Source organism: Bos taurus, chromosome Y (assembly GCF_002263795.3).
Source record: "Bos taurus isolate L1 Dominette 01449 registration number 42190680 breed Hereford chromosome Y, ARS-UCD2.0, whole genome shotgun sequence".
Classification (NCBI taxonomy): domain Eukaryota; kingdom Metazoa; phylum Chordata; class Mammalia; order Artiodactyla; family Bovidae; genus Bos; species Bos taurus.
Genome location: NC_082638.1, coordinates 5772307 through 5789524, shown reverse-complemented (window position 1 = coordinate 5789524; position 17218 = coordinate 5772307). Strand labels below are relative to the sequence as shown.

General features: G+C 45.0%; 1 protein-coding gene across 1 annotated transcript in view; it reads left to right on the top strand.

Moving 5' to 3' along the window:
- Nucleotides 1–17218, top strand: part of ANOS1 (anosmin 1) — a 210844-nt gene that overhangs the window by 106120 nt on the left and 87506 nt on the right. Inside the window, exon 3 of the mRNA XM_005228535.3 lies at nucleotides 15095–15157. Within this exon, the coding sequence (XP_005228592.2) occupies nucleotides 15095–15157 (63 nt within the window). The remainder of the gene's footprint in view (nucleotides 1–15094; nucleotides 15158–17218) is intronic.

Here is a 17218-nt window from a genome sequence, read left to right as displayed (position 1 = left end):
GTAGCCCGATAATCTCCTATTTGGTCTGCGGTTAAATTTCACTGCTTGTGCCAACAATGCCCTATGCAGCATTGTTTTCTCTGGTCAGGGTCTGGCCCATCCAGCACTCCTTGTGTTCATCTGTCACGTGTCTTCAGTCTCCTTTCATCAGGAAGCAGTCCTCAGCCCTCCTTTGCATCTCACAACATTGGTATGTTTTACGACTAGAGGCTTTTGGCTTTGTAGAAGGCGCCTCATTCTGGATTTGTCAGATTTTTTTCCTGGTGGTTCCGTTAAGATTCAGGATGCTACCTGGGTGGTGGTGAGGCTGTGTTTTTACCAGAGCATCATATCAGGGGCATGCCATGTGGGGTTCCCCTGGAGACCTTTCCTTTATCACGTAGTTAAGGTGTTATATCCAGATTTCTCCACTGTAAAGCTGTCACTTTATCTTCATTATTAATATCTTTTTAGCATATTAAATATTTTAAATTAGACTATAGTTGATGTACAATCTTATGTAAGTTACAAGTATAAAAAGTGAAAGGCGCTCAGTTGTGTCCAACTCTTTGCGACCCCATGGACTATACAGTCCGTGGGATTCTCCAGGCCAGGATACTGGTGTGGGTCACCTTTCCCTTCTCCAGGGTATCTTCCCAACCCAGGGATCGAACCCAGGTCTCCCACATTTTGGCAGAGTCTTTACCAGCTGAGCCACAAGGGAAGCCCAAGCAGACTGGAGTGGGTAGCCTATCCCTTCTCCAGTGGATCTTCCAGACCCAGGAATCGAACCAGGGTCTCCTGCATTGCAGGCGGATTCTTTACTAACTGAGCTATCATGGAGGCCCAAGTTCCAAGTATACGTAATGTCTTTTTAACTTGACAAGTAACCATGGGCTGTTATTGGGTCTTTCAGTACTGTGCCAAAAAATGCCGTAGCAGAGGAGCAGGTGGAGAATCCGGATGCTAAGCAAGTACAGTCATCACGGTGGGAGAGTGACTCTCCTCTGAGCATTTCAGAGAAAGCTGACTTTCTCTGATGTGAGATGCGGGAGGCGGCGTGACATGGCAGAGTTGGGCTAGTTTGCTGATCTTCTCGGGTTTAGGGCTCTGCTGGTCATGCAGCTGTGCATCCGTGGGCTGACCGCCAAAATTTTCATTATTTTGGCAAGATGTGGTACGCTTTTCGACACACGGGATTGCAACAATTTCTCTACCAATTTAGAGTTGGAGAGAGTCCATGAAGACTTCTAAAGCCAGCACAGTACACATATTTTATGAAATATATTGGGGGGGAGAAACTGGGGAAAAAAAACAAAACAAAAAAAACAGATCCATAGTTTTCCAAAGAAACTTGCTGCCCTTAATTCAGAAAACAGCAAAGGTCTTTGGAATCTTCTGTTGAGAGCATTATCATCAGCTTTTTGCGTATATACCGGTGTGAAATGAAAAGTGGATTTGTGTGTGTGTGTGTGTGTGTGTGAAACTCCAAATTTATTTTTTACATGCAGCAAAAGTGAAGTATATATGACCATTCAGCTTTTTCTTATTCAACAGAAATGTTTGTGTATGAGAGCATTCCATATTTCCTATAAATGGTACCGTGCTCTGGTGTCAGATTTTCCTTATGATTCCACCTTCCAGCCACACCCAAGAACCTGACACCTCACCCAACCACAGCTGTTGGACTTGGGGCTGAGAAGTTGGCAGTTTCGAAACAATGACTGAAACAGGCTTGAGAGACTAGAATTAAAAGAAATGTTCATTTCTTTAATTTGAAAAAGCAGTTATCAGGGAAATCTGAGAGAACGAAAATAAATTCTCCTTACTGGTCTTTTAGAAATGGAAGAGAATCAGATTTCCTGAATACCCACCACTGTGTGAGCATTTAAAAATGTTGTCTGTATGAATTTTTTTTTTTAGAAAGTATCTTCTGAGGCAAATATTACTCTTTTGTGGGGGTAATGGGGAGGGTTCCCCAGTGGCTCAGATGATAAAGAATACACTTGCAATGCAGGAGACACAGGTTAGATCCCTGGGTTGGGAAGATCCCCTGGAGGAGAAAATGGCAACCCATACCAGTATTCTTGCCTGGAGAATTCTGTGGGCAAGATGAACCTGGAGGGCCACGGTGAGTATTACTCTTTTATGTATCAGAAACCTCAGACCTGCCTGGAACCATCCATCTCTGGGTGCTTCACTTTGTGTTACCTTTCCACTCATGACCTCTCGAGCTTAGTCACAAGAGTCGCACCTAGAAGGGCACACGGGTCTGGTCATCAGCGCTTTCCCACCTTATCGGAAAGCTGGGGACACAGTGTGCTTCTCATGACCGTTGTTGTGTGCCTCTGCATCCGGATTCTCACATCCGCTAAGCTCAGCGGTGAATTGAATGGTTTGTGTCCAATCACAGATGGAGCCGTGGACATAAATCCCGCTACCCAGCCACTGTTCCTGTAAACACGTGTTAGTTCCCAAATCTGCAAGCGGCAGGGTTGGTTTCGATGCCACCGGAGATTCTTGCCTCTCTAAAATTCTGGATTTCCATGTTGTAACCCCTGGAGCATTCTCTGATGAGTACTTCCTGTTTCTCCTAGCCCTTCAGTCAGACTGCCTCCGTCGGGTCCTTTCTTTTTGCCTACTAATATGTTCTGCTGCTGCTGCTGCTGCAAAGTTGCGTCAGTTGTGTCCAACTCTGTGCGACCCCATAGACGGCAGCCCACCAGGCTCCCCCGGTCTGGAATTTTCCAGGCAAGAACACTGGAGTGGGTTGCCATTTCCTTCTCCAATGCATGAAAGTGAAAAGTGAAAGTGAAGTCGCTCAGTCGTGTCCAACTCCTAGCGATCCCATGGACTGCAGCCCACCAGGCTCCTCTGTTCATGGGATTTTCCAGGCAAGAGTACTGGAGTGGGTTGCCATTGCCTTCTAATCTCTTCTTTTTCGTGTATCCCCCTGTGTCAGTCTCCCCACGCACTAATACAAAAAGAGGGGACAAACAGGTGAAAAGATGCTCAGGTAACTCATTATTAGAGAAATGCAAATCAAAACTATAATGCACATAGAACTATATTCTGACCTCACACCAGTCAGAATAGCCATCATCAAAAAAAATCTTTAAACAGTAAATGCTGGGGAGGGTGTGGAGAAAAGGCGACCCTCTTGAACTGTTGGTGGGAATGAAAATTGGTGCCACCACTGTCGAAAACCATATGGAGATTCCTTAAACAGCTAAACAGAGAACTACCATATGACCTGACCCTTGGGCATATATCTGGAGAAAACCATAATTCACAAAGATACAAGTACCCCAGGGTTCATAGCAGCACTGTTGACAATAACCAAGATATGAATTAACCTAAATGTTCATGGACAGAGTAATGGATAAAGAAGAAGTGGTACATATACACAGTGGAATACTACCCAGCCACGAAAAGGAATGAAATTGTGCCATTTGCAGAGATGTGGCTGGACCTAGAGACTGTCATCCAGAGTGAAGGAAAGTGAAAGTGAAGTCACTCAGTCGTGTCCGACTCTTTGCTGTCCCACGGACACCAGGCTCCTCTGTCCATGGGATTTTCTAGGCAAGAGTACTGGAGTGGGTTCCATCTCCTTCTCCAGAGTGAAGGAACTCAGAGGAAAATAAATATTGACTAATGTTGCTTATATGTGGAATCTAGAAAAAGGATACGGATGAACTTATTTGCAAAGCAGAAATAGACACACAGATGTTTTGGACACCAAAGTGGGGGAAAGGAAATGGGGTGGATGGGGAGACTGAGCCTCACATATACATACTACTGTGTATGAAATAGATAACTAATGAGAATCTAACTCGGAGAAGGCAATGGCGACCCACTCCAGTACTCTTGCCTGGGAAATCCCATGGACGGAGGAGCCTGGTAGGCCCCAGTCCATGGGGTCGCAAAGAGTTGGACATGACTGAGCGACTTCACCTTCAATGAGAACCTACTGTATAGGTCAGGGAACTCTGCTCAGTGTTCTTTGGTGACTTGAATGGGAAGGAAATCCAAAACAGAGAGGATATACATACACGTATAGCTGACTCACTCTCCCGTACGTGGGTGCGTGTTCAGTCGCTGCAGTCGTGTCTGACTCTTTGCGAGCCAATGGACTGTGGCTCACCAGGCTCCTCTGTCCATGGGATTCTCCAGGCAAGAATACTGGAGTGGGTTGCCATTTCCTTCTCCAGCTCTACCGTACGGCAGACCCTAAGACAACATTGTAAAGCATTCTATACTCCAGTAAACATTAATTTAAGAAAAAGAGGGGACAAGATAGATCACACAAGAACGCTCTGCCGAACCCTGAGACCTCCAGTGTCGTCATTCTAGCGCTCACGTATCACAGCTCCCCAAATCCTTTACACACCGTATTCACGTTTCCTCTACTTCCTTTTGATGTGAATCTTAGATTTTCGCTTCTAAGTGAGTTGTTTGCCTTTCTAGACTGTGAAGAACTTGAAGATACTGTGTGTGTGTGTGTGTGTGTGTGTGTGTGTTCAGTTTATAAATTAAGCAGAACCATCGCTTTGCATGACAGAGTGGTAATGGAATGCAGCATATGTTTATGAAAAAAAAATGAATGAATGATGAAGAAAGAAAAACATATGCTGTAAATGCTCCTCACTTGCTTTACCCTTTCTGCAGAACTGCACATCCACGATTGTGCGGTGCAGTGGGCAACCGTCCCTGTATATCCACTCAGGACCTCGGACTCATCGTGTTAAATGTTGACTTCCAGCCCTTTCTCTGTGTATCTTCCTCCTGCACCCTTTGTCTTATGGGCACCCTCAGCTCCTTTCAGGTGATTAGCAAGTTGGGTGCCTCTGCCACTCTGACTTCTCCGACTTTGCCGTTCGCGGGTTGACTTTTCTCTGCCTTTCGCTCAGTGTCGTCTGCCATCCAAACGGCATGTCGACACGACAAGTGGTCAGGGAGAATGTTTGGGAGGCATTTATAGTAATTTTTGCTCTGGTTCGGTTTCCTGTGTATCTCACCTCCCTACTCCACCTCCCATTCTAACACTCATTTTAAGCACAAACTGGGGCAAGCAACTCTGCTCTGTTGGGTTGGCCAAAAAATTCTTTTAGGTTTTTCCGTAACATCTCATGGCAAACCCTGAGCAAATGTTTTGGCCAACCCAGTAAGATTGTCAATGGCTCTCATTGAATTCCAAGGGCCATCTTTCTAGCTGTGTGTTTTATGGCATCTTCTCTGTTTTAGCTTTCATACCCCACATATTTACAGTCCTGTTCAGGCCCCAGACCTCTTTACCAGGGATCAGATTGTTCTCATCCTTCTAAGCTGATTCATGTGCTCTTCATTCTGTGAAACCTTCTCCATTTATCACATATGGAACAACATACCACTTCTTTGGCTTCTCATGGGTTCTTCTTCCATCATTTATTGTACACATTGCTGCTATTGTTATTGTTGTTCAGTCACTCATTCGTGTCCACTTCTTTGCGACCCCATGGACTGCAGCATGCCAGGCCTCCCTGTCCGTCACCAAATCCCAGAACTTGCTCAAACTTATGTCCATCGAGTCGGTGATGCCATCCAACCATCTCATCCTCTGTCATCCCCTTCTCCTCCTGCCTTCGGTCTTTCCCACCATCAGAGTCTTTTCCAATGAGTCAGCTCTTTGTATCAGGTGGCCAAAGGATTGGAGTTTCAGTTTCAGCATCTGTCCTTCCAGTGAACATTCAGGACTGATTTCCTTTAGGATGGACTGGTTGGATCTGCCTTGCGTTCCAAGGGACTCTCAAGAGTCTTCTCCAGCACCACAGTTCAAAAGCATCATAATTTGTCGCTGTAGGCTTTTCTCCCATGGAGGTTACAGACTGCCTCAGGGAAAGACAAATTTCAACCATATTTACCCCCACCATACTGAGTAGATGAGCAGTTAGACCATAGGAAGCATGAATCCATATTTGTTGATTTAGCAGATGTTAGTTTGAACAGGTTGAAATGTATAGAATGCTGCTGCTTTATTTTTACAAGGGTCGTATCTATTTGTGCTCAGTCACTCAGTCGTGTCCGACTCTTTGCAACCCCATGGACTGTAGCCCTTCAGGCTCCTGTGTCTACGCGATTTCCCAGCCAAGCGTACTGGAGTCGGTTGCCGTTTCCTGCTCCAGGGGATCTTCCCGACCCAGGGACTGTACCTGCGTCTCTTGTGTCTCCTGCATCGGCAGGTGGATTCTTTACCACTAGTGCCAGCTGGGAAGCCATCTATCTATTTAACATAATGTAATTATGGGTTCTATTTCCTTGAGAATGGGGTGTATGAAAATTTGAATTTCATTGGAACGCTTTTGCCTCAGAAATTTTTTGTGACTGCTGTTTAGGTAGTATAATTTCCTTTGCTGTACGTTTGAGAAAGTTTTGTGTTGAATGTAAGGTATGGGATTTTGTGCTAAATACTGTGAAGATGGAGGTTCACCAAAGCAAAGATGGAGGTTCACCAAAGCAATATCAATCATTTTTCTCTTTGTCAGTACTTTGGCTCTGAAGAGGTGGATCTCTTTATCTGTGGTGTACATAAAATCTTTGCAATTTGTAGCACCTAGAGCATTCTGGAAGTGAATCCTCCTTGGGATCATAATAAATTAGTAATCTCATAGATTTGCAGAGTAAATCCCTTTCAAATATATCATCTCATTAAGCCCTTCTAGCTCATGGCAGAAATAGGGCAGGGCTTTATAGTGGAAATAACATCCCTTTGAGTGGGCCAAAGTGTGCCTCCAAACACCAGTTTCCACAGTCTCAACTATCTTTACTTGCTTTCTTTCCTCAGCCTCTACAAAAAGAAGTTTCTTCTCTCTAAAATAGAATCATAGTACTTAATGTTACCTCCATCAGTTCATTGTCATGAGGCTCCACTGAACCAATCATTTTAAACATGCTCCATAAGTCTATAAAGATCTGGGGACACTCTCATTCAGCAAGACTGTAGCAAGTTAACGTGGATGACTGTGTTCTCATATTTTAATTAGCATTCTTGTTGTTGTTCAGCTGTGAAGTCATATCTGGGTCTGTGGGACCCCTGGACTGCAGCATGCCTGGCTTCCCTGTCCTCCACTGTTTCTCGGAGTTCGTGCAGGTTTTTGTTCATTGAGTCTGTGATGCCATCCAACCATCTCATCCTTTGTTACCCAACCCCCCGCCCCTCCCCACCACACTTCTCCTGCCCTCAGTCTTTCCCAGCGTCAGGGTCTTTTCCACTGACTCAGCTCTTTGCATCAGGTGGCCAAAGTATTGGGGCTTCAGTTTCAGCATCAGTCCTTCCAGTGAATATTCAGGGTCGATTTCCTTTAAAATGGACTGGTTGGATCTCCTTGCAGTCCAAGGGACTCTCAAGAGTCTTCTCCAACATCACGGTTCAAAAGCATCAAGTCTTTGGCACTCAGCCTTCTTTATGGTCCAACTCTCACATCTGTACATGACTGTTGGGAAAACCATACCTTTGACTCTACAGACCTTTGTCTGCAAAGTGATGTTTCTGCTTTTTAATATGCTCTTCCCCAGTAGCATATTGGACACCCTCCCACCTGGCGGGGGCAGAGACGGGGGGCTCATCTTCCAGTGTTGGCATGTCTTTTTGCCTTTTTATTCTGTCCATTGGGTTTTTCCAGGCAAGAATACTGGAGTCGGGTGCCACGTCCTTCTCCACTGGACCACATTTTGTCAGAACTCTTCACTTTGACCTGTTCATCTTTGGCGAATTGCATGACATGGCTCATAGCTTCATTGAGTTACACAAGCCCCTTTGCCACGACAAGGCTGTGATCCATGAAGCAGCTGAATTAGCAAGCTGAAACTGAATAGTTCATGTGATTTTATCAGTTGCAGGGTAGACACATGGTCAAGTTAGCCTTAGACCAAGACTTTGCTTTCCATGATGCCCATGGCTCCTTCATAGATGGTATTCTCTGAGGGCATGCTCTGTCCCACATGCCTTGGGAAGGGTTATAAAAGGGTTAGCAGACATGTTCCCCCCTCACCAGGACTTGGAGATACTATAACTTCAGTACAAGTCATAGACTCCCACCAGTCTGTCAGCAATATGAGCATTCTTGGGGGAAATTCTAAATCCTACCTGGTTGCACAGAGGGGAAATCAGTTTGTGCTTTGTGCACAGCAGTGGCCAAAAGTAGATGGTTTGGTCTGAGTGGAGAAGAACAGCATAGCTTGTCTGTAAGGAAGACAGGTTGGTTTAGTCACTCATTCGTGTCTGATCCTTGTGACCCCATGGACTGTAGCGCAACAGGCTCCTCCGTCCATGGGATTCTCCAGGCCAGAATTCTCCAGGAGTGGGTTGCCATTTCCTTCCCCACGGGATCTTCCCAATCCATGGATTGAACCTGGGTCTTCCGCACTGCACGTGGTCTTTTGCATTGCAGGCAGAGTTTTTATCCACTGAGCCACCAGGTAAGCACTTTAGGAAGACATATCATGATAAAAGTTGGGTTAGAAAGGATTTGGTGTTTAGGGAATGGAAAAGCAACTAGCTTCACTGGAAGCAATTCATAGGATATTGAAAGCGTTAACTGGGCAGGATTTGCTGGTTGACCAGATGTTTGGAATGTAAGGGCTTCCCTGGTGGCTTAGATGGTAAAGAATCTGCCTGTAATATGGGATACCCAAGTTCGATCCCTGGGTTAGGAAGATTCCCTGGAGAAGGAAATGGCAACCCACTCCAGTATTCTTGCTTGCAGGATTCCATGGACAGAGGAGCCTGGCCAGCTACAGAAGATGCAGTTGCAGAGTCAGACATGACTGAGTAGCTAACACTTTTTCTTCTCTTTGAATGTAAACCCAGGTACTCTGGGTTAGATTGAATAATTATTGACTAGTTGTATCAGTGACCTCAGATCTTCAAAACCATGACTTGGTAGGATGAATGTGGCCAGTTCCATGATTAGAGGTCAGAGTCCCAAGTAGCATTTTATCCTCCATCCTGGGAAGGTTGTTTCTCAGGACCAAATCGATTACCATGGTCACTTGGCATGTTCAGAAATTCTCAGTCTCGACACTGTTAACATCTGCAGCTGGATAAGTTTATCACGAGAGTGCTATCCGGATATTGTACGATGTTTAACCAGTATTCATAGCCTCACCCACAATAAGTCAGCACCTCTCCTGTTAATCAAAACAAATAAAATGACTCCAGAGTGCCAAATGCACCCCCCCCACACACACCAGGAATGCAAAGTCCCTCCCATTTCAGAAGCACATACTTAGAGCAGTGAAAATGGTTTGTCTAGTATCTTATAAATAAATTACAGTAAAGAGACCTGTACAGTGTGTGTATTTGTGTATGTGTGTGTGTGTGTGTGTGTGTGTTAGTAACCCCATACCCCGGGAATGCAAAATCACTCCCATTTCAGTCAGTCAGTTCAGTCACTCAGTCGTGTCCAACTCTTTGTGACCCCATGAATCGCAGCACTCCAGGCCTCCCTGTCCATCACCAACTCCCGGAGTTCACTCAGACTCACGTCCATCGAGTTGGTGATGCCATCCAGCCATCTCATCCTCTGTCGTCCCCTTCTCCTCCTGCCCCCAATCCCTCCCAGCATCAGAGTCTTTTCCAATGAGTCAACTCTTCACATGAGGTGGCCAAAGTATTGGAGTTTCAGCTTTAGCATCAGTCCTTCCAAAGAACACTTAGGGCTTATCTCCTTTAGAATGGACTGGTCGGATCTCCTTGCAGTCCAAGGGACTCTCAAGAGTCTTCTCCAACACCACAGTTCAAAAGCATCAATTCTTCGGCACTCAGCTTTCTTCACAGCCCAACTCTCACATCCATACATGACCACAGGAAAAACCATAGCCTTGACTAGACGGACCTTTGTTGGCAAAGTAATGTCTCTGCTTTTGAATATGCTATCTAGGTTGGTCATAACTTTCCTTCCAAACAGTAAGTGTCTTTTAATTTCATGGCTGCAGTCATCATCTGCAGTGATTTTGGAGCCCAGAAAAATAAAGTCTGAAACTGTTTCCACTGTTTTCCCATCTATTTCCCATGAAGTGATGGGACTAGATGCCATGATCTTCGTTTTCTGAATGTTGAGCTTTAAGCCAACTTTTTCACTCTCCTCTTTCACTTTCATCAAGAGGCTTTTTAGTTCCTCTTCAGTTTCTGCCATTTCAGAACCACATACTTAGAGCAATGAAAATAATTTGTCTAGTTTCTTAGAAATAAATTCCAGTAGAGAGACCTGTATAGCGTGTGTATTTGTGTATGTGTATGTGTGTGTGTGTGTTAGTAACCCCCCACCCTGGGAATCACTCTCATTTCAGTCAGTCAGTCAGTTCAGTCACTCAGTCGTGTCTAACTCTTTGCGACCCCATGAATTGCAGCACGCCAGGCCTCCGTGTCCATCACCAACTCCTGGAGTTCACTCAGACTCACGTCCATTGAGTCGGTGATGCCATCCAGCCATCTCATCCTCTGTCGTCCCCTTCTCCTCCTGCCCCCAATCCCTCCCAGCATCAGAGTCTTTTCCAATGAGTCAACTCTTCGCATGAGGTGGCCAAAGTACTGGAGTTTCAGCTTTAGCATCATTCCTTCCACAGAAATTCCATAATTTGTCTAGTATCTTACAAATAAATTCCAGTAAAGAGACTTGTACAGTGTTGTGTGTGTGTGTTAATCACTCAGTCATGTCCAACTGTTTGTGACCCCATGGACTGTAGCCCACCAGGCTCTTCTGACCATGGGATTCTCGAGGCAAGAATACTGGAGTGGGTTGCCGTTCCTTTCTCCAGGGGATCTTCCCAATCCAGGGATCGAACCCCGGTCTCCCACATTGGAGACAGATTCGTTACCATCTGAGCCCCCTGGGAAGCCTGTACTGTGTCGTACAATATATTTAAAAGTTGGAAGGGTTTACGTAAATTCTCCATTGGTGGCTTCTGTATAGAGTTTGAGTGTGAGGCAATTCTGGAAAATGACCAGAAGGCAGGGAAGAGCAGCTGTTTCCTAGATAATTGACTCACCTCGCCAGTGACCATCCTTTTTGTCACCTCCAGTTGTCCACAATGGACCCCCTTGACTCTTACTCACTGTGAGCCTGGTCCCTGGAAGTATTGACATTTGGGTGTCCCAACCCTAAGTGCTGATTATGAGAGCATTTCAATTTATCAATGCATTTATTCAACATTTCCGTTTGTCAGTTTATTGAGCTGCTACCCAATGCTGAGAGTAGAGTAGTAAATGTAATAAATGTCACAGAGTCTCATTGCTCACTGTTCCATGAGGGGGATATTATATGAGTATGTCTTGTATTACTGTTTATCTTAAAATAGTAATGTAATGTATAATTATCATCTGAGAAAGCGATATTGTGACCATATCTTTCTAGTTCAGTTCAGTTCAATCAGTCATGTCTGACTCTTTGCAACCCCATGGACCTCAGCACAACAGGTCTTCTTGTCCATCACTAACTCCCGGAATTTACTCAAACTCATGTCCATTGAGTCAGTGATGCCATCCAACCATCTCATCCTCTGTCATCCCCTTCTCCTCCTGCCTTCAATCTTTCCCAGCGTCAGGGTCTTTTCAAATGAGTCAGTTCTTTGCATCAGGTGGCCAAAGTGTTGAAGTTTCAGCTTCAGCATCAGTCCTTCCAATGAATATTCAGGACTCATTTCCTTTGGGATGGACTGGTTGGATATTTTTGCAGTCCAAGGGACTCTCAAGAGTCTTCTCTAACACCACAGTTCAAAAGCATCAATTCTTTGGCTCTCAGCTTTCTTTATAGTCCAACTTTTACATCCATACACGACTACTGGGTATCTTTCTAGATTAAGTAAAAACAGAAATCAATAGCTCCATTCCAAATGACAATCAATGTGATTAGCTCACTCAGCTTTTTTGTTTGTTGGTTTCTCTGAAATTTGAAGTTTCTCTTCACTGAGTGAATCAGTAGCCTAGGAGAAAGTGATTTCAAACAGTTGATCATCCTAAAACTTGAAAGCCTGAAACACTGGTTAGAACATTCATTTTGATTGCTGTTATTCATTGATTGATTTTTAGCTTGAGGCAGTATGTGATCCGGGCACTTAAAGCTGCAGTTGGCTGTCTGCAGGATTATCTGTCTTCTGTTCCCTTCACCGCGTGCTGCAGTCCATGGGGTCGCAAAGAGTCAGACACGATTTAATGACTGAACAACAATTCCCTTCACACATGGAAGAGAGTTTTGGGGGCTACCTTTTTTGGCAAACTTTTTATTGCTTGGAGAAATAGGAAGTGTTCTACTCTTGTTTGAAGTGTGAGAGAAATGGCTGCCTGTTTTTAAATCTTTGGCTTTTGTTGAAATCATTTTATCTGGCCGGTAGCATCATAAAGAAATAGAGCTTTGGCAAACTCATCCTGCAAAGGTTTACTCAAATGTTTACATCCAGGTTGGTCTTGTAATTTTCACAGTAGTAGCCGTAGCGTTAGTTGCTCAGTCGTGTCCAACTCTTTGCAACCCCACAGGCTGTAGCCCACTAGGCTCCTCTGTCTATGAGAGTCGCCAGGCAAGAATACTAGAGTGGGTTACCATTCCCTTCTCCAGGGGATCTTCCTGACCCAGGGATCGAATCCAGTCTCCTGCATGGCAGGCAGATTGTTTACCATCTACAGGGAAGATTACTAAAAGACAGTGTTGCCTGTCATTAATAATATGTTGATGTGTTTATTTAAATGCTTCTGATTAGAGGTGATTGGAAAAGAAGCAAGCATGTAATTAAAATAGAACTTTAAATTGCATACACTAATGCTAGATTTGACAGATGGAGATTGTGGATTAACAAGAAGATAAATGTAGTTTCTTGGTTTTACACACTTTCATCAACCTTTTTGGAGAAGGAGACGGCAACCCACTCCAGTATTCTTGCCTGGAGAATCCCGTGGACAAAGGAGCCTGGTGGGCTACAGTCTACGGGGTCGCACAGAGTCGGACACGACTGAGCGACTAACACATATTACACATGTATCTCTGGCATTAGTGTTTCAGACATATGCCTCTTTTTGTAAATGACGTCTGTGTTCTATAAGGTATTTTTTCCACAAGTTGTCAGGATTATGGTTATTTGGTACTATGGACATCACAGAGGACTGACTTTTTAATACACTGCTGTCTATAGTTGTCAAAATGCACATGTGTACATATAATACCTTGTTTTCCTAATTTACATGTTCAGCAATGACAGAAAGATTCACACAATTATTTTGCGATGTATTTTTTAGCCACGTTGCATTGAACAGTTTTTATATGGAATGAATGCTTGTTGGATGTTTCCCGAATGAAATGATGGAGACTTAACTTGTCAGAAGCTCAGCCTCTGTCTGGGAGAAATCCCCAGGTCTTGTGGAGTGGTCCTTCTCGGTCATACGATGCTTTTTCAGATGAAAAAAAAAAATTGCAGGTTATTTTTAAAGAGTGCCATCGATTCATTTTGAGTAGTCTTGAGAAGGAGTTGGGCTAAACATATTTATTAAATGGCTAAGCACCAACTTTTTTGGCTAGGAGCCACAGTCCTGAAAAGAATGAAGACAGCTTAAAGGGTAAGACACTGGACTTAATGTTTAGCAAACAAATTAACTCTTTAGGGAGTTTATAAAGTATGTAAGGTGGACAACTGTTTACACTGTTTCATTTAAATTTTTAAATTATTTCATTAGTGTTAGAAAACAGTATTATTTTAGAATTGCTATATTGACGAAAATCAATACATTTGTTTTAGAACATACTTGGGAGAGGTGGACACTAATAAACTTGGGACAAGCTTGTACAGGTCTTGGAAAAGCATTGATGAGCTTAGCATTTTTTTTCATTAGGTAACCAAGAATGAATCTTTTATATTCAGTATTAAAGAATATAAAATGTAGAATATTCTCGGAAGAAATAGCTTGCCCCTTGAAGTCTACACGGAAGAAGAAAAAGACTGTTGTCATCAAATCCTGTAGCAGTTTTTTTTTTCCCCCCAGCTTTATTGAGATATAATCGACATATATAACATTGTTTAAGTTTAGGGTATACAGTGTGAGATTGGATACATGTGTGTATTGGAAAACGTTTACCACACTAATGTAGTTCTTTTTAAAGATCAGTGTCAGCACCGAGATTTCCAGGCGAAATTGCTGAAAGAGGATCTTGGGTTTTGATCCCAGAGATCTGACTCTGTTGGTGTAGGGGCCGGTCGTGGGCTTGCATTTCTGATACCCTGCAAGGTGATGCTCCTGTTGCTGGTCACTGATCACACGTTGGGAGCAGTCCTATGACGGACTGACAGTTGATACAGTCAGTGGTTTGCTTTCATTTATGCAGTTTTGAATATATGAAAGCTCTGAAATAATCATGAGGTTACGGGAGCCATGAGCATACCAACATTTAGATAACTGGCGCTTAACCGGACATAACGAATATTTAATAATGGATAAGTTAATAATTAACTGTTGTATTAAAATATATTTTGAGAATCATATATCCATTCATGTGGAAGTATGATTTTGATTTCAATCATGAGGCCTGACTGTTATCTCTTTCTCATTTTGATATATAGATAATGTATATTTTATGAGTTATATTAGTAGTACTACATATATATAACAAAGTGCATTTATGTGTATATATACCTTGTTTATTCCATAATATTATTATTTCTTATTAAAATTGTTGCTGAACAATGGATCCTGGCTATTATCTTTGATTTATTAAATCATGTGTATAAATCATATTTAAGAGTTCAGTTCAGTTCAGTCGCTTAGTCGTGTCCGACTCTTTGCGACCCCACGGACTGCAGCACGCCGGGCCTCCGTGTCCATCACCAACTCCCGGAGTTTACCCAAACTTATGCCCATTGATGCCATCCAACCACCTCATCCTCTGTCATCCCCTTCTCCTCCTGCCTTCAATCTTTCCCAGCATCAGGGTCTTTTCCAAGGGATCCCATCAGCTTCCCAGGATGGGATGGGGGGAGGTTTAGCTGGATCTCCCAGAGTCACTCGGAAACGCTGGGGCGTGCACAGTGGGGACCTTTCCTTTGGGGCCTTGTTTGTTACCTGTGTCCACTGATCGGTCTTCACTGTTCTCTCTCCCAGTGCCTGGAGCCCTGCAAGGTGTCCTGGGACCTGCGAAAGCAGCAGTGCCAGAGCTTCTGCGAGGTAAGGGGTGTGTGTGCGGCCACGGGCCAAGCCGTGGACCAAGGAGCCCCGGGCATTCGGGAGGGCATCGTGTCCTTCTGGGGCTGGGAGGCTCAGTTTACTTCTGGGGGGTGTGTGTGTGTGTAAACATTCACAGTCAACAAAATTGTTGAGACTTCTAAAAACCCAGCTGGCACTACTGGTCAAGAACCTCGCCTGCCAACGCAAGAGACTTAAGATACTCGGGTTTGATCCCTGGGTCGGGAAGATCCCCTGGAGAAGGGAATGGCAACCCACTCCAGTGTTCTTAAGCTGGAGAATCCCATGGACAGAGGAGCCTGGCGGGCTACAGTCCATGGGGTCACAGATGGTTGGACACGACTGAAGTGACTTTGCATGCACTTAAAGCCTCACCACTCACTGCTTCCATTATTAATTAAGCAGGGAAATTATTTTTGTTTTTTACTATAAATTAAAAAAAATGACAAGCCTCTGGCAGCCTCTCCACCTCACAGGATAACTCTTCTCTGGGTGGCTCTTAGCATGAGGTTGGAATGCTTGTGCCTTTTGGAAGGAGCCTTGCATTTTATGGGCTTCCCTGGTGGCTCAGCTGATAAAGAATCCACCTGTAGCGGGAGACCTGGATTCGATCCCTGGGTGGGCAAGATCCCCTGGACAAGGGAAAGGCTACTCTTTCCGGTATTCTGGCCTAGAGAATTCCACGGACAGTCCATGGGGTCACAAAGAGTTGGACACAACTGAGCGACTTTCACTTCACTTCACTTCACTCGCATTTTATGAGTGGCGGGGTTCTCAGACCATTCGATCTTCCTCTGGGCCGGCCGCAGCCCGGGGCTGAGACTGGCCCACATCTTCCTGTGCAGAAGGCACCTTCCTTTCCCCGTGCTCTCAGTTAGATAACAGAGCTCTCCTGTCCTGGGCAACTGCTGTCTGAAGTCACTGCTTGTGCCAAAGAAAGAGGGTGCTGCTTTGCAGCACTGTATCCTCCACGACAGGGAGAAGACTCTTGAGAGTCCCTTGGACTGCAAGGAGAGCCAACCAGTCCATGCCAAAGGAAATCAGCCCTGAAGATTCATTGGAAGGAGTGCTGCTGAAGCTCTAGTACTTTGGCCACCTGATGCAAACAGCTGACTCATTTGAAAAGACCCAGATGCTGGGGAAGATTGAAAGCGGGAGGAGAAGGGGACAACAGATGGCTGGATGGCATCACCAGCTCAATGGACATGAGTTTGAGTAAACTCCAGGAGATGGTGAAGGACAGGGAAGCCTGGCGTGCTGCAGTCCATGGGGTTCCAAAGAGTCAGACATGACTTAGCAACTGAACAAGAGCAATTCTCCAGGGCAGACCAGGGGCCCTGCTGTGAAGCAGACAGGCTGACTACACGGTGGCCACTCAGTGTAAGGAGGCTCAGAAGTCCACAGGGGCCTCGAGGATGTGAGTTGGGCCCACATGGGAACCAGAGTACCACTGCGGAGGGGTGGGGAGGGAAGCAGAGACGTGCCTGGGTGGTGTCAGTGGGAGACCCTGCTGCAGGTCTGCTCCAGATGGAACCAGGGCCGATCAGAACTTCCGAACTGTTCCAGATGATCACAGGGGTGGGTCTGGTCCTCCCCCCAAGCCCTCCCCCGACCATGTGAGTGTGGTCCTGTTGCCTGAGTTTCACCTCAGAGGGCACATGGACTCTGTCCTGAAGACATGCCTGTGGACATGGCATCGTAACAGCCCCTATAGTTTTAAGGTCCATGAGATACATCCACGTTCCCAATACCATCTGACCTTCTGATTGACATGAAGGTCATCGGAGTTGTGCATGAAGCTTGCAGGAGTGGAGGCTGGAAATTTTCAAGCCCTTGGGCTCACCCACTGCAGATGCCCAGAAAGTGAAAGTGAAAGTCGCTCAGTCGTGTCCGACTCTTTGCGACCTCATGGACTATACAGTCCATGGGATTCTCCAGGCCAGAATCCTGGAGTGGGTAGCCTTTCCCTTCTCCAGGGGATCTTCCCAACCCAGGGATCGAACCCAGGTCTCCTGCATTGGCAGGTGGATTCTTTACCATCTG